This window comes from Protomyctophum parallelum (assembly GCF_964188405.1).
Source record: "Protomyctophum parallelum genome assembly, chromosome: 4".
Lineage (NCBI taxonomy): Eukaryota > Metazoa > Chordata > Actinopteri > Myctophiformes > Myctophidae > Protomyctophum > Protomyctophum parallelum.
The window spans coordinates 43,897,327-43,914,938 of NC_139700.1; the positions used below are offsets into that span (position 1 = coordinate 43,897,327).

The 17,612-nt window shown below is 44.4% G+C and overlaps 1 protein-coding gene across 4 annotated transcripts in view; it reads left to right on the forward strand.

Moving 5' to 3' along the window:
• The first annotated feature begins 717 nt into the window (after nucleotides 1-717).
• Nucleotides 718-17,612, forward strand: part of lsp1a (lymphocyte specific protein 1 a) — a 53,651-nt gene continuing 36,756 nt past the window's right edge. For all 4 annotated transcript variants that reach the window (XM_083763920.1, XM_083763917.1, XM_083763919.1 and 1 more), the window contains exons 1-2: nucleotides 718-1,118; nucleotides 16,766-16,933. In XM_083763920.1, the coding sequence (XP_083620046.1) occupies nucleotides 1,060-1,118; nucleotides 16,766-16,933 (227 nt within the window). In that variant the 5' untranslated portion in view covers nucleotides 718-1,059. The remainder of the gene's footprint in view (nucleotides 1,119-16,765; nucleotides 16,934-17,612) is intronic.

The window sequence follows — 17,612 nt, forward strand, 5'->3', positions numbered from 1 at the left end:
GCTTTTGAGCATTAGGGAGAAAAGAAATGTCAGCTATAAATTGTGAAATGCTACTCATTTATGGGTTTAAAATAAGCACGGCGGGTCTGTCTGTCTGTCTGTCTGTCTCTATATTTCAGAGTTGTATGAATGAAATAACACGTCTTGTCCCCAAGAAGTCCAGTGCGACTGCATACAATGTCAGACAGTCAGCGCAACAACACGTGCAACCCCATCCACTTGTTATCATAATTCACGCAAAGTTCGTTCAACCATGGCGAGGGGGGGGAACGCCGGTCTCTGATATGATGATAGGCTATAACACTGCGTTGTTTGTCACCGAATCATGAGTCTCTGCTGACACTCATTGTTTTCTCCTAATCTGCGTGTTCTGCAATATGAGTGAGATTGAGATGTGGTGGTGGAGACTCGGAGATGTCATGGTGCTTTTAGTTAGATGTGGGGGTTTTGACTTGGGGGGTCTCAGGGATTTGGGGGTGGGGGGGGGTATCATCTTTCACCCCCCCCTCCCCCCCCCCCAAGGGAAGACCACATGACCCAGCAGAACAGAGCGGAGAGGGGGGGGGGGGGGGGGGGGTCTGAGCTTTCAATGAGAACCACATGTAGGACAGAGGGAGGAGGAGGAGAGGGAGGAGGAATGGACGGGAGGGAGGAGGAGGTGACTAAAACGGTAAAACCCCAGTCTCCAGCAGAGAGAGAGAGAGAGAGAGAGAGAGAGAGAGCTCTGCTGACATTTTCAACCAGACTAGTTTAGGAGGGTAGTGTGTGTGCATGTGTGTGTGTGAGAGAGAGAGAGGAGTGAGTTGAGCGAGTGAGTGAGAGAAGTGCCATTTACCTCAGCGAGTGTATGAGAGGACAGCGTGTCAGAGAGAGGAGAGGAGAACTGCACTTCAACTTTGTTCTTCCCGGACACCTCACACACGACTGCCCTTTGAGAGGCTACAGGACCACAGCCGGTCAGACAGACAGACAGACAGTCTCTGTAGTACAGAGGAGAGGAGAAGACAGTGCGATATTATTTGATTTCCATTCTGATTGAAGGAGAGAGAGGGAGCCAACATGTCAAAAGCCATCTTGAGAAGAAACAACAGCAAGGTGGGCTTGCAGACCCTCTTGAAGTAAGTGTCTATTTATTGAATGATTGATTGATTGGTTGGTTGGTTGGTTGGTTGGTTGATTGATTGATTGGTTGTTTGAATACTTTATTAGTCAGTAACGTAATAGCACGTGGTACAGTCAAGTCAAACATTATAAGGCTAAAAGGATAACCATTCCATTGTGGTCCTATGTGTATTCAATTCATCAATATAGCATAACAAAATAACACATCATGTTATCAGCAAATACAAATCACTAAAGGATGCATAATGTGTGCACTGCAGGTATAATACGAGTGGAGAAAGGTGTGACCGGTTTATCTTTTGTTTGTGTGACCATGGCCATGCTCTTTGCTTTTCGCACGCACGCACGCACGCACGCACACACACACACGCACGCACACACACACACACACACACACACACACACACACACACACACACACACACACACACACACACACACACACACACACACACACACACACACACACACACACACACCCACACACAGTGCATGTGGACTCGGGTACCTGTGAAAGCATGCTTGTTGTTTTAACTTCTCACTACGGCCACTACTACATAGATCTCTTGTTGCGATATTTGGAGGTGTGTGTGTGTGTGTGTGTGTGTGTGTGTGTGTGTGTGTGTGTGTAATACTGGACAACTCACCCCGGTGCGTGCCCATTTTTCCTCCCGGAATTTTCCCCAGTGAGGGGGATAACTTTGTAATATGCTATATTGGCTGTTTGTATTCTTTTTGAAAAAATATGAAAAGATACTCCTGTGGAAAGGCTATATTATTTTACTTATATTGACCCTATAAACAATTTAGTATTATATAGTAAGGTTTTGCACACTCAAATGGTACCTCGTCAGATAATCCCCACATAGCCTACAACAACTTCTGTGAACATACTTCACTGTAGCTTTTCATAAATTATATTTATACTTCTGTCATGAGAGTTTATAGTTAGAGAAATTCAAAGTCCAGCCGTCTGCCGTACGTCCAGCCTCTCCCACCCCTCACTGGGGAAAATTCCGGGAGGAAAGCAGAAAAATGGGTGAGTTGTCTTGTTACCGTGTGTGTACACATTATCAGTGTTAATTTCTCAGTTTGTGTCTCTGAGAGAACAGTACACATGCAATTGTACTCTCTCTCTCTCTCTCTCTCTCTCTCTCTCTCTCTCTCTCTCACACACACACACAGAGAGAGAGTGACATTGATTTGATCTGTTTATACACAGCTGAGTCTGACCTCTATTCGATAAACATGTCGGCCTGATTAGGGACAGAGGGGGGATTACTGTGTGTGTGTGTGTGTGTGTGTGTGTGTGTGTGTGTGTGTGTGGGGTGGGGGGGGGTCCCGTTACAGTCAGGATTTCAAAGAGCAGCGTGCGGGCCGGGGGTCCATGGCCGCTGTCAGGACATGGGCACCGGGCGTGAACACATTGCACTACTAGTGTCACCTGATGGTGACCCTACACAGCGTACCTTTCACTCACTCACCCGAGCTTCCAGATTCCACCACTATCGGGGTCTCTTTGGGTCGCTCTACACAGATTTGGTGTGACCGCTGTGCGTGTGTGCGTCCGTGCGTGTGTGTGTGTGTGTGTGTGTGTGTGTATGAGTGTGTGTAGGTGAGAGAATGGACTAGAGCCATCAGCCGTGGTGTTTCCCAAACATAGGGTTGCAACTACTGACTCGTGTGACCCCATTGCAACTCATATGTTCATTTATTTTTCTTTATACCTTTCCCATAAAAAAATCTTTTTTTAATTATTTTATTTTTGTTACAAAAAAATGTATTAAAACGTTATTCGGAAATGTTCCAAGATTTTCCAAAAATAGCTAAACGTTCTACTGACGATAGTGAACATTTAGCTGATTAATTCATCATCTCTCTGGTGCTTCGAGAGAAACACCCAAAAAAAAGCTGAAAAAAGCTTGGGAAAAAACCCAGGCTGTACTAGTTAAGACCTGAGGTGACGAGCTGAGAAGTTGGAAAATGAGGAAATAAATGTGGAGAGACAGGGTGGACCAGTCAGTCACCCCCAGCCAGGAAGAGTATCAGTCAGTCACCACCACTAAAGGCATCCGCTAATGGGGGTCTAAACGCAGCAATAACATCATAAAACCATAAAGACAGAGGGAAGCCTTTTATAGTGTATACGACTATACGTAGAGATAAGAGACCACAACAAAGAGAACAGGGTTAAAGGGAGTGTGTAGTAGACAGGTCCTGAGGCAGAGAGAGTCTTGTTTAGTGGCCAAACGGCTCCTCTGATTGAAACAGAGGGAAATCGAATCAGTGACCTGTGTGACCGGTGTCAGGGGTGATGTGGGTCCCTCCTTTGTTCTCGTGGCTGTTTACGGGTGTCGGCATGTTCCTTCATTCATTAACCGCACTTTATCCTGGATTTGTGTGTGTGTGTGTGCGTGTGTGTGTGTGTGTGTGTGTGTGTGTGTGTGTGTGTGTGTGTGTGTGTGTGTGTGTGTGTGTGTGTGTGTGTGTGTGTGTGTGTGTGTGTGTGTGTGTGTGTGTGTGTGTGTGTGTGTGTGTGTGTGTGTGTGTCCATGCCAGGGAGAGTTGCTCTTCAGATCACTTGGAGGTAAACCGATATTCTCCACTGTAGAGATTAGAGAAAGATTCCAAGTTGAGAACTAGGACAACCACAAGGAAATGCAAGCAGGCCACATGACACCAGTATTTCTCAAACTTTTACACTTCAAAGACATTGCAAGCACACAAATTATAGTCTACAGAATGTACTGTATATATTATATATATATATATATATACTATACTCACACATTTGTAGCATTCCTGTCTGAATGTTTTCAGACACAGGAAACACTTCAGGAATAACGTGTTGAAATTCAAACAGCTGTTATACATATTTTCATTAGAGTGCTCACATTGTTGGAGAGGACACGGCGTTGGAGGGGATCATGGTGTTGTTGGAGGATGGGACGGGAGGGGAGGGGTGTTGTTTTGAGTGTGGGGGAGTCCCGATAGTATTTCAGGTCAAGGGTTCCCAAACTTTTCAAAGCAAAACACAAATCGTTTCTGGAGATGACCACCCCCCCCCCCCTCCCCCCTAAATTTGGGTGTCTATCCTCTTGACATGAAAAAGTTTGCAAACCACATATCGGATGTGTGCATGTGCTCTTTCTCTTTTAAAAGGTCCCCCCCAACAGCCAACAGTGCATTGCACTACTAGGCATGCATATTTATGAACATTAAATCATTCAAGACATACATTGAATTTGAATAGAATTTACGTTTTGTATTTCATCGCTGTCGGGCAGAAACTCTATGACCATTATGATTAATGGCCACACCGTGATCATACTAGAGCGTCACACCAAAAGCATCAAAAGTAATACATACTGTACACACTCAAAGCAAGGCGCATTTCCAGCTTGTAGTTCAAGCTACTTTTGCTCATTTTGAAAAGTGACAGTTTTGGACATGTACGATATAGTACAGTAAGAAAAATTGTTTCAGGTGAATCAGGAGAGCTCTCTATAACAGTTGTGCAGTGTTGTTTGGAGTGTGTGGTGTCCAGGAGGATCAACCTCTGAGCCCTCTCTCTCTGTCCTGCCAAATCTCTCTCACTCAACAGGGTACATCTTTACAACTGCAGAGCTGAGTAGAATAGTATAGAATAGAAAACTAGAAAGAAGAAGTCACTGCAACACTTTTTACACTGTAACCTAATTTCGACAGTTCTATACTACCAGTTTTACCATCTCTAAAGTTACAGCTCTATACAAACTATTAATTAATAAAATGTCATGTCCAATCTGTATATATGGTAGATTGTGTTAATACAATAGATTTAGATTGTGTCAAAGGTCATGTCCAGGATCTGACACGAATTTTGAACTGATAGTCAGGATTTAATTTATCCCCTGAGCAAGCAGACAGGCTCTATTTAGCTCAATGGTAAAAACCGGGTTCAAATCCGGGGTAGAGGATGAAAGTTACATAGTGCTGCTTTAACTGACAGGGAGACAAGAGACACTATAAATCCGGAGGTGAGAGGAGGGGGAGAAAGAAAGTCTGGGTCGGATTTTAACCCGCGGGACTAGCTGCAGAAACTATCGACCATTATACCTCCCCGGCGTAGGGTTCATTGGGCCACGCGGGCCATGGCCCAGTCAGTTTAGAGCAGGCCCAGTCTAACTTCGAAGAGAGAGGGGGCGAAAAAAACAAGAAAAACAACAAAAGATAGCCTACTTTGGCAGCCTGAGGTCGTTCATGCACATTTCTGTTTAGTATAGCAAACCACAGCATGCAAGCTGCCTTTGTTTTAAATGGTCCCCCCATACTGTTCACACTTCACACCTATCGGCCGGGGATGCTCTACCCCCCCACGCAACGCTAATTTGCCCAGTCAATCATTTTGATCCACGCTATACGCGCCTGTTATACCTTACTACTATTCCGTACCGTGAACCTGATAAGACCTGATAAGACAAGTGCATACCACATGGACGTCTTATATTTATGGTGGTAACTAAATGCATGCAATCTTATCCTGAGCTACTGGTGTGTGCCCCCCCCCCCCACACACACACACACACACTTGCAATGATTCTTTCAAATGTGCTCAACCCCACTCAAGCTTATCACATTTTATGTAAACTTTGTGGCATGATGTAGTACGGTAGCTTGGCTATAGCAGTGAGCTTTGAGGATGTAATGAATTGCACGTTAGAGAAGATAACCGCTTGGTGAAGTGGCGACCGCCATGGCGGTATATAAGAGGTACTAATCCACTGCACTTCAGCAGATGGCATCACTCTGGGAGAGTGAAGACAGATGAATGACATCACCTTCCCACAGATACTCCTCCTCCTCCTCCTTCATCCCTAAAGTGTTGGATCACTCGCAATACGTCAGCGTCTGTCTGTCGTTGTTTCGGATTTATCAACCTGTGAGTCAGAGTCTGAAAGACTCACCGGAGACAGACTTTAGTCGTGTTGGTGGATGTTGCGGGAGCGAGGAGGGCTGGTTGAAAGGCAAAACCATGGTGAAAGCAGAGCACTGATGATACCTGGTTGTTTAACCACTTGAACCTTGTATACTATTACTTTGTAGTACTGTCCGTCGTGGTTAAAATAGCTGATGTGCAAGCTCGTATAACGTGAGTCGCAACACAAGGCATTGTGTGAGCCTGTAGATTGTTGCCTAATGTGAAACCTATTTTTGCTGAATTTTCATAAATGTGGGTTTTCCTCTTTTTCTTCTATAATATTTATCCCACGATTATGTAACCCATTTTTTTCACCCAGTGTCAATTATCTAATGTAATCCTGGGCGCTCTGCCAACCTGGGGAGAGCAACGAACTGATCTCATGCTTCCTTCAGTGCCTGAGCGTCCGCTTCTTTTCACCTGACAGGTGGGAGTTTCCCTGGTTGTACATATAAGCGCGTGGAAGGACCACGTTATTCCAACCAGTTCCTTTCCCCTCCATTTGAGGCAGTTTAGAGACCAGAGAAATCCAGGTTTTCTGAGTGTTTTTGCTGAATGTTCATTCATTTTTGCTGAATGTTCATTCATTTTTCATGTTCACCTACTCTGTGACATGCCCAGAATGTAGAGATGCTAGGGTTCATGTGGTTTAAACTTTTTTCTCATAGTGACAACAAGCACAGTTTTTATTTTTATGACAGCTCCTGCAGTGTAAGGAGATACTCCAAAGTGACACAGGTATATTCATTCATCAGTGCTCCCAACGGATATAGCGACACAATTTCAAACTCTCACCCGAATGTCTCACTCTCTCTGGGCAGAATCCAACGTCAGGCGGGGCTCGAGGCCAAAAAACATGTTTTTGATCCCAATCCTCTGCCATTCGTCTGAGCGGCTTAGCGGCAGTCAGGCATGCAGAGCTGCTGGCCTGCTTTTAATCAGCCAAGTGAGAGAAAGCTCTTACCCTGCACTGACATCGCCTCTGATCTCAGGATGGCTCCGAAACCGCCTGCGATGGTGATGTCACTCAGGAAGCATCCAGGTAGAAAGAGACAGAGAGAGAGAGAGAGAGAGAACAGCCAAGTCTACGGAAACAAGCCCCAAAGAAGAGACGCTAGGCCACATCATCATCGGATATTTGAAAATAGCCGATCCACAAGCTCACAACTTGTCGCATCGGCAAAAACAAACAAACATATTGGAGAAAAAAAAGCAAAACACTTTGGACCGTGGCATGAAAATGTTTGAGAAGCACTGGTTTATGCGTAAGCAACATTTAGGAAGCAAGCCCAAAATAAGCGTTTACACTACAGTATGTACAAAGATAAATAAATAAACGCAACACGCAACTACCAATATTTCCAAGCGACTTTACAGAAAAACACAAGCCACTTATGATATTAAAGCAGACATGATGGCAACTCTGAGAGAGTATAGCATAGTGTGGGAGAGCAGAGCAGTGTGTTCTCCTCTGCTAACCTGCATCAAAAACACATTGGCTATAATCCCCCTCCTCTCCTGAGCACCCATGACCCCTAAATCCACCACACTAGTCTCTGTTTATGATATGTAGAGATAAGGTACTCACTCTGGAATGTTGGGGGAGTGTGTGTGTGTGTGTGTGTGTGTGTGTGTGTGTTGGGAGGGATTGACTGCTGAGTGAAGGGGGCACTGAACCCTGCCTCCTCTCCCCTGCCCCTCCCCTATGGGCTTTGCCGCTTTACCGAAGGTTGTCAGCTTAGGACAGGGGGAAATAAAGTAAACAGCACGGGGTTTCCTGTTTCCAGGGGTCATGTCACTCTGATTACAGAGAGGTGGGCATGGAGAGAGAGAGAGAGAGAGAGAGAGAGAGAAAGAGAGAGAGAGAGAGAGAATTTCATTTGAACAAATTGCTGCTATTTGTCACAAAGGTTTTGTACCAAGTGAAGGCAAAACATTGAAACGCTACTGTCAACTTTCAAAGGTTTATACCAAGCTAACCTTTCCTATGGATGTGTGACGCGTGTAACTGTTTTGGACACAAAATGCACAATTGCCGTATTAGTTTTGTAAGATAGTCTTCCCTGTATGCAATATAGCCTCTATGAATCTATGCAATGTCACACAGCTCTGCTTACAGTGAGAGAGAGAGAGAGAGAGAGAGAGAGAGAGCTGTACTGTCCTTATCTGTCCCAAGCTTGGTCAGCAAAGATTAGCAGTAGATTAGGTGGTTTTTGGTTTGCCATCACTCTAGAAATGCTTGGAATGTCATAGCGATCAGCAGGTAGCATAGTTCTGTCCAATCTATCCTCCCACTCCGTTTAATAACGTGGAAATGTTGCTCAGCCGTCGGTCCGCCAAGATAGCCCCCCCCCCCCCCTGCTGTTCAATAACGTTTACATAGTTTGCTCTTATAGGCTTCAATGAATGATTTATTGAGTAATTGAACCCTCATTGGACCACATTTCTGGGTGACACGTCGTACATGTCTACCAGGACATTCCATCCTCAGTCTCACTGGGTGAAAAAGTGACATTTCACATACCCCCCCCCCCCCCCCCCCCTCTGAGTCCCTCAGACCTTTGGTTCTGTAGGAAATGAGCTGTGGACCATTTGAGCTCAGCGTGAGGAGTGGGGAGGAGGGGGGGAGGGGGGGTCAGACACACAGCCATAACCCAGAACATGGTGATTACTGTCTGACAGCTTTTATTTACAGAGACAGAGAGGGACCCCCAGCGGAGAGGGACGGACCCCCAGCCTGGTACACTGCCAGCCATGGTCCCCTTCCTGGCTACTGTGTGTGTACAACCCTGTCTGGCCTGCATGGACGTCACCCCTGTGTGTCTCCAGTGACAAAATATAAGCGCTTAAAGCTGCTTTTTGAACGAAATGTCAAGACATTTGTGACATACAGTACTTGACAGTACCATCATGCCAAGTGAACCCTGGCATCCATAGCCTGGCATTGCCAGACTGATCACGTGGGATTCACTCACAAGTTCCCAAACTTAGCCTGGCAATGTGGGCATAATGTCATAATAGCCGAACACTCAAAACACACAAATATCTACAAGCTCACCGGTGTGAACGTCTTGTTAGATTGGCTGTTTTTGGTGAACAGATTCAACAAAATCAAGTGCGGTAAATGTATACTGTGTGTGTTGTACACGGAAAATATCTACACGTATAGCATGAGGCTATAGACTCTCAAAGGAGGGACTTCAAACAAATCAAACAGGCAATACTGCGTGAAAAGAGGAGTTAATGGGCAATTATGGGCACTGGATTTGCCCGTAAACCTTAAGTTTAGCAGGCATATACAGTAATATACGGTAATTTACAGGTGCAGATGTTACAATTCGGGAGTTTACCGGAGTTTGTTGGAAAGTTTAATGGGAGATCCTGTAATATACACATCCATATTCCATGCTTTTTGCGCAGTGATATAGAAATCAGGTTGTAACTGTTTAGCATTTTGTTTAATTTCTATTACAGTGGAAATGAATTAATGCAAGGTTGTTTTTTGGGTGACATGTGCTTCTGGGAATAGCTTCTCTCTCTTTCTGTACTGTCAACATGCAGTTGGGCCTGAGAGTGATTCAGTACCCTCTGCTGTTGTAACTTGTTTTAAGACATCCATGACATCATCTCACAAGCGTTTCCCAACCATCTCCTCCTCCTCCTCCTCCCCAGACCTCTGCAGGCTTTGCAACAAACACACAAAGAAGGCCAACATGTTTTGATTCTGGTCAAGTCCCCATGCCATAATAACAGCATTGTATTCTTTACATAGAAAGGTGCCATTCATTAAGAGTGAAGACGTCTTTTTTTGCTCTCCTTCCGGTGAAACATTTTGTTGACAAAACAATAAAGTGATAATCTCAATGACAAGCTTGGATACAGAAGCGTATAGATTACAGAAATAGTGATAAGGTCCCTTATCACTATGTCTGGAATCTATGTGCTTGGAAAGCGGATGTTATTTGCGGAGTGTACTGTACAGTATCTAGCAAATACAGTATCAGTGTGTGTTTGGTGTGTGCAGAGGATCCTAGCTCTGAATGAAGGGCCTCTGGACAATGCACAACAGTAAAAGATACGATACAACTTTATTGTCAGCTTTCACTGAATTTCTTTGCGTCCATGACGTCACCGTTCAAGATACAGAGTTTACAGACAAGACAGACACAATACATTCCAAAAGATACATTACAGGACACAAATCACAGAGCAGACAGGAACAAGAACAACATAGAACACATCCTCTTGGTTTAAAAGCAGAACAGCAGAAAGCAGAACAGCAGAAAGCAGAACAGACTATGGTGTACAAAATAGTTATTTAGCCTGTTTTTCTTATATTTCGGGACTCTAAACCATAAAGGCAGTGTGTCTCCGTGTTAACTTTATTCCTGAGGGAGACGGGAGTGGAATGCTATTATTAGATGTAGGGGCAATACTAGTGATTGATTTGTTGATAGACAAATAACAGCTAATTAACGTGAAAACATTTACAATTATGGAGATAAGATGTTTCTGCCGGCCGACGGCAACGTTATCTAACTTGGGCACGGATTCCTCTTTGCAGGGAAAGCCCTGATAGTGCAGGCGCCAATAGGGATATTTTGACGAATTGGTACCACCTAAGGTGACCGTAACATTTTTGTATTTTTGTATTTCTACATGTCTCTAGTTTATGTTTTGGTATGATACATCTCCCAATTCAGCAGCTTATTAATGCCAGTTATCGCCAGTTATATGAAACCATATACTGTTAACAACATACTGTATATAAGGCAACATTTTCAACATTTCTGTATACTTTAAGTAGCATGTGATGTGTCAAACTAGGGGTTTCATTATTCTGAATCCATTCTAAGCATTAGTTTTGCACGAAACACAGTCCATAGGCTAAAAATCACAAATGTGGCTATGGCCACAAATGACCTGTGGCTATGGCCGAATTTAGGCCAAGGAGTGTTTCAGAATCATGAAAACCCCCTAGTTTGACACCATGCATTATGAAATTTGGGAAATTTTGCCGTAGGTTGATAAGGGTTGATTCCCGATGAAGACCTGATAGGGTCGAAACGTTGAATCTTAAATCAAATACTAGTGGGAGCATTAAGAATGGTGTGCGGACATCCTACCTTCTTTCTGTTAATGGTATGGTCACATACAGTATAACTGGCAATAACTGGCATTAAACCCATTCTGACCTGAGATCAGATTCATACGAGGTTTCCACTGGACACACACTGGTCTGATTAACCCATTCTGACCTGAGATCAGATTCTAAAAATGTCAGTCGTTCTTCGATTTTTCAAAAATAGCAGACCTACAAGCTCGTATCGCGCCACTCGGTGGCGCGATATGAGCTTGTAGATCTGCTATTTTTCAATAGATAAAGCATAACATGATGCTAACACCAAAATGGTGCCCGGTCAGAATGGGTTAAGCTACTGAATGGAGATGTATCATACCAAAATAATAAACTAGAGACATGTAGGAATACAACTTTCTTGTATTCACCAAAATGGTACGAAAATCTGCCTCTGTGTCTGTGTGCTTGTGAGTTCGGCACGTTACAGGAAAGCTCTGATGTACACAGGGACTCCAGGTCATCAAGTGTTTTCCTGTCCTGCCATGAACCCTGGCTCAGTGGTGGAAAAGGTATTTAGACCGCTTAAGTAAAAGTATCAATACTCCAATGGAGGAATACTCTGTTACAAGTAAAGGTCCTGTATTCAAAATGTACCTGAGTAAAAAGTACAAAAGTATTGGCTTCAAAATATACCAATGTACTAAATGTAACAAAAGTTAAAATACTCATTATGCAGAATATCCCATTTCAAGTTATTATATGTCGATCTAGCAAATCTGCTAGTTTAAATAATATATAATAACAATCTACAAAGTAAGTCCCCCCCAAAGTATAATATTTGAGATGCAGTGGAGCAGAAGTAAAAGTATAGAAAATTGGAAAAACTCCAGTAAAGTAAAAGTATCTCAAAATTGTACTTAAGTACAGTACTTGGAGTAAATGTATCAGTTACTTTCCACCACTGTCCTGGCTGAGTGTGCAGTATATGTCTCCGCCTTCACCACCCAGGTGCTCCACATCACAAGAGGGTCAGTGAAAATGAGTCATCGTCATTGGCGTGGTGGTGGAGTATCTAGCTTTCAACAAGTGGGACATTTGGGAGTCGTAACCTTTTTCCACTGTAAAAAGGTTGATGACTGTCGATAATAGCTAGTGATGCGGAGACTTCTGGTGACATTTCCAAGTCTGGTTGGAACATTTAACACACCGCATTTCCACAAAACACGCAATGATGGGGTAGCGCAGGGACAGGGATACACCGTTAAAATCCAGTGTTCATTTAACTCTGAGAGAGCATAAAAAATAGATCTGTAAATGTGTCTCGCGCACACAGCATTCTGACTTCATAGTTCACAGGGAAGCAATGAGTATGACCTTTCCACCACAATAGCCACATTGTGGGACCACGTACACAATGAAAAGCGGATGAGAAACGGATGAAAAGCACACCGATATACGAGTTATGTCGTTGTTGTGGGGCAGAATCCTCCTATCTCCATTACATATTCTAACGTTGTGTTAGACCGACGATATGTATCCGTTGCTCCAAAAAACAGATGTCTGGCACACAGCTGTGGCGTTGGGTCACGTTATCTGATGGCACTTGGCACTTCCTGAAATCACACTCACCTGTGACACCTAACACGAAACCCCTCCGGGGCCCGTTTGTCTTCAGCTCGCCTCGGAAGCACTCTGCAAGAGGAAGGCGGCACGCTCAGACAAGCTTCGGCCGTGAAACTTTACAAGCAGTAAAAAAGAAAAAAGAAAAAAGAAAGATACAGTCAGTCAAAAAGACAGAAAGCATTCCCTTTCATTGCGTTCGTGATTTGGCACAAATGCAAAAAGAAAAACATCCCCCACCCTTTAAATCCTATATACTTTGTTGACTGGTGTCTCCCTCAGGGGTCTACTCTATACTTTCCTTCGGCCCCTCATTTTTCCTCGTCTATAAATCGGTTCCCCGAAAATAGCCGATCTATCTCCAAGCTGACAACGCGGCGCAGTTGTCAGCATTTGTGAGATGGATCGTACACACAGTGATGTTATTTTCTGTCCTGGTGCAAAACTATGGTTAAGTATAATAGCGCAGGGGACCCATGGCTGCAACGTGAAAAATGAACACGGTTGTCCAAAGATACCATTTTCAAGCTCCCGAGCCACAAGAAAGGAGCCAAATCCACGCAAGAAGCATGCTCCTTTGTAGCTCCCAACAAACTCATTTGACGTCAATTCCCTAGTTGTGCACAAGGGGCGTGACGCTAAAATAACTCCTGCCAAACATTTGTCTATTCTGGGGGCTTGTCATATTATTAAGACAAGACCCAGAATAGGAACGTTATAGGGACCATGTGGTTAATTTGAACACTCACTATGTTAGGTATTTTCTTTGCTGCTGCCTTGCATGCTTCTTCATCGTTGAGATGAAGCTGCTGCATCTCTGCCAGGAGAGACAACACATCAGTCCAATAAATTCAAACCAGACTCCCTGGCACGTCGTCTTCTCTCACTACTGTGAAGGACTTGAGGGAGGAAGAGGTTTATTCTCTCTCTCTCCCCCGCTGTGACCTGAGATGACGAAGAGGACCGAGAGACAATAATTTGAGTTGATTTGCATCAGTGAGGCACCAAATGAGAGAGCAGAAGCAAAGACGTTATTAATCCAGATCATTTCACCGTTGTCTCCGTTTATTAGCAGAATTATTCGCTTAATCTTGACTCAGACATTAGTAGTGCCAAATATGAGATAATCCCACAAGGTTGATTATAGGGTAAAAAATAATGAGCAGGCACATGTAGGTTTGGTTAAATAGCATTGGGGTTTTCTTTTAAGATCCCCTCCCCTTTAAATAAATCAGGATGGTTGTCCCAGTTGCCCGCAGGCTGGTTACACTATGTCCCAACATGATGTGTCAAAATGCCAAAACAAACTAGTAAACGAGATACAGCTGCAAACTGACATCTACTTAGAATTCATATATTTTACAGTGTGGCGTCTATGATCCGTCTAGAACATTGGTTCTCAAACTTTTTCATTTCAAGAACTCCCCTCAACTCGAATGGAACCAAATGCACCCTGATGGGTTATACGGGTCCATTTGGTTCCATTCGTACTGAGTTATACAGACCTGTAAAGGTCAATTTAGAGCCCCTCAATGAACACTGACTTTTGAGAACCACTGGTCTACTCTATAGATGAGCGTTCGTCCACCAGTCCAGTTCACCCATCAGTCAACCCATCCGCCCACAACTAAGAGAGACAGGAAACATGGCGAGGGTGACATGCAACAAAAACAAATGGTACGGTCAGCCCTCTGATAACTTGACTTTCAAATACATCTCTGCAGCGTAGCTTTTCTGTCGATCATTGTACAGTATGTAGCAACATACGCTCCTCTACTCTGCCAAGAAGTTCAAAACAAAACCCTAGAAAATGAAGTGTATGATCCTGTTCTGCAGTGCATTGATCTTTAACCCACACATGATGTCATGATGTCACAGACTCTGAGGTCACACAAAACTATTGTCCAGAGAAACCATGAGTAACGTGGTCCAACACCCAGCTGCATGTCGACCCCTGACCCCTCCCCCCCCCCCCCCCCCCCCCCCCCCCCGCCTCACACCGTGACGGCAAACTGATGACGCAACGGCTATGAGAACACAGGAAAGATTATGAAAAAGAGTTGCAGCTCATTTTCATCTCTGTTTCTGGTCAGACTGATCAAATTCAGGTTCCCATAGATTCGACCAAATTAAATACATTTGATATGTTTTCATATTTGTATGTTTGATAATATCACAGCTTAACAATTTAATTAAAAATCTATGTTAAGCCGGGGTTAATGTGGTTGACAACTAGTTTTAATTAAATATATGTTATCATATAGGAGAGAGAGCTCACACTTCGAGTTCAAGTTCAAGACGCATTGCACCGCGACACATTGCGAGCTCGTATGGCTATTCTAAGCCATAAGTATATAGGCCAGGGCTTAAGTGGTTAAGATAATACCCCCCCCCCCCCCCACCCCCCTTATGATTTTCTTTCTATCTTTCTTTGATCAAATCCTGTGTAGACTAGAGGTGTATGTTAGGGAGAGGGGAGAAGTTGCAACTTTGTATCTGCACATAAAAAAATCTACAAGGTCCTGAAACCACATTTCAAGACTAAAGGTTGTTGTCGCTGACGTTCAGGGTGAAGGGTTATATTGAGCCATCCATCCCACCTACGTTGATTATAAGCTATGCTGTAAAAAAATAAAAGGGGGGCCATGCAGTGTTTGTAACAGATGGAGTCTCAGGTGGTACCGCTTGGCCTGGGATCCATTAGGGGTCTATTAGTGACCCGGGCTGCTTTAATTGGCCCAGAAGCCAAATGTGAGTGTAGCAACCCGACACCACGTATACGCTCTACGCTACGGTACCCAGCTGGAACCTATTGACCAGTTAATCCTCTTGTGCCTCGTCTCTCCTCCGAGTCTAAAATTGTATACTTTCTATTGGCATAGATAGAGTAATGAAATTGTTACATTTATCTTGTCATTTAGACGACAACAACACACATAAGTTGTCTGCAGAATATTATTCTTCAACACTGCTGTACTACGCCTGTTGCTGTTACTACACTCTTTTTTGGCTGAAATGTGTATTGAATTTGTCAATATGCTCGTTCAATTCGTGAATTACATTTTTGTCTGGAAAGCCTGACAAAGTGGAATTGTCAAAACCAGTGTAAGAGCCACGTAAGCAGTAGTCCAAACTCCCCTCCAAAGTGCAGATGGCTCCATCAGTAATTAATACAAACAATCATGCGGTGTGACTACATCATGTGCGTTACGTTATGTTTATGGTAGACATAAACACGAGGGGAGGATGCTGCCGTGTCTGCGATGTCCTCCCGCCCGGGATGTCATGGCTCCTCCGCGGTGAGCATCAAGTTCCCCCGAGCCAGATGTTCCATTGGCCCCCGCCGCTCACTCTCTGAAGCATCTTCAGGAATTAACGGCGCCCATTGTTTAGAAAGATCTTATTGGGAGGGAGAGCCAAAGAGGCCGGTGTAATTGGACGATGACTCAGGGAATATCGGTGTCATCCTTTTGAAAGATGGTTCTTGTTCAAAACAGGGGGGGGGATGGTGGTATAACCTATTAAAACCGGGAAAGCGTCTGTGTCATTTTAGATTTCCTTTACACTATATATGAGTGTGTGCGTCACGATAAAGATATTTTAAATAAATCATGAAAATGTGTGCCAATCTTTGTATATTTTTTAAAGCAAACATTTTTAACTCAAATCTTTCCTTCTGGGGGGGGGGGGGGGGGGGGGTCCCTGGAACAAAATATTTGCAGAAGGCAGGACCCACGCAGCCAAATATAATTCTGGGGGTCCTGCAACATAAAGAAGTTTATACTCACTCAGAGCTTGTAGGTCTGCTATTTTTGAAGAATCGTGAAAAGTGACATGAAAGTGTTTGAGAACGACTGACATAGAAAAACTGCTTTTTCAAGAAAACAGTCAGGATTTAGAAGACATTTGCAAAATCGTTCCCAGGTCAAAATGGATTAAACAATGTCTCGTCTCTTCCCCTCCCCCGGTTTTCTCCTCCATAGGGTCACGGCCCAGAGGAGCATGGAGGACGCAGAGGAGGTGGAGAGGGAACGCAGACGGAGGTCCCGCCAGTCCTTCCGCAGGACCAACTCAGGCGGAGGAGAAGGCCCCGGAGGAGAGTGTTCGCAGGACAATAACGGCACGCCCGCCGAAGAAGACCACGACAGCACGTACGTTTAAATCCCCCTCGTTTTACAGCTCCGACACATAATGAAGGGATTGAACTCGCGGGGACATTACTCATTCCTTTTTGTCTCGCCGGGGTCCGACATTGGTTGAGCCCACCGATAACTTTATTGCAGGATGTTTTGTCTTCGCGATAATACTGTTTGCTTGTCACGGTTCCCAGCTGTGGACGTCAGCGCTATAGCGGTCGTCGTGCACTAGCTGTGATGTATATTCTCCACCGATCATTCGCTAATGATTCGCTAATCCTTTAGTTGCACGGACGCACGGTTTACATAAAATAAATGTTTCCATTGGGAAAACCACACACCACACACACACGCACGCCCACACACATACACACACACACACGCACACGCACACACACACACACACACACACACACACACACACACACACACACACACACACACACACACACACACACCCCCTTCCCTATCCCATCTCCATCTACGTGAGGAAGAAGGCCGCCGCACAGCTGCCTTCTCATTACACAATCTCCGAAGAATGTTTACTACATACTACAAAGTGTCTTGGGAAAACTACCGCTATGTCATCGCCCTCAGCATGGCGGCTGCCACTTTTAATTTCAGATGCCTAATTATGGACTGCCTCTCTCTCTCTCTCCAACACCTTCTCCTTGGTGTAGAGGGGGCGAGGCCA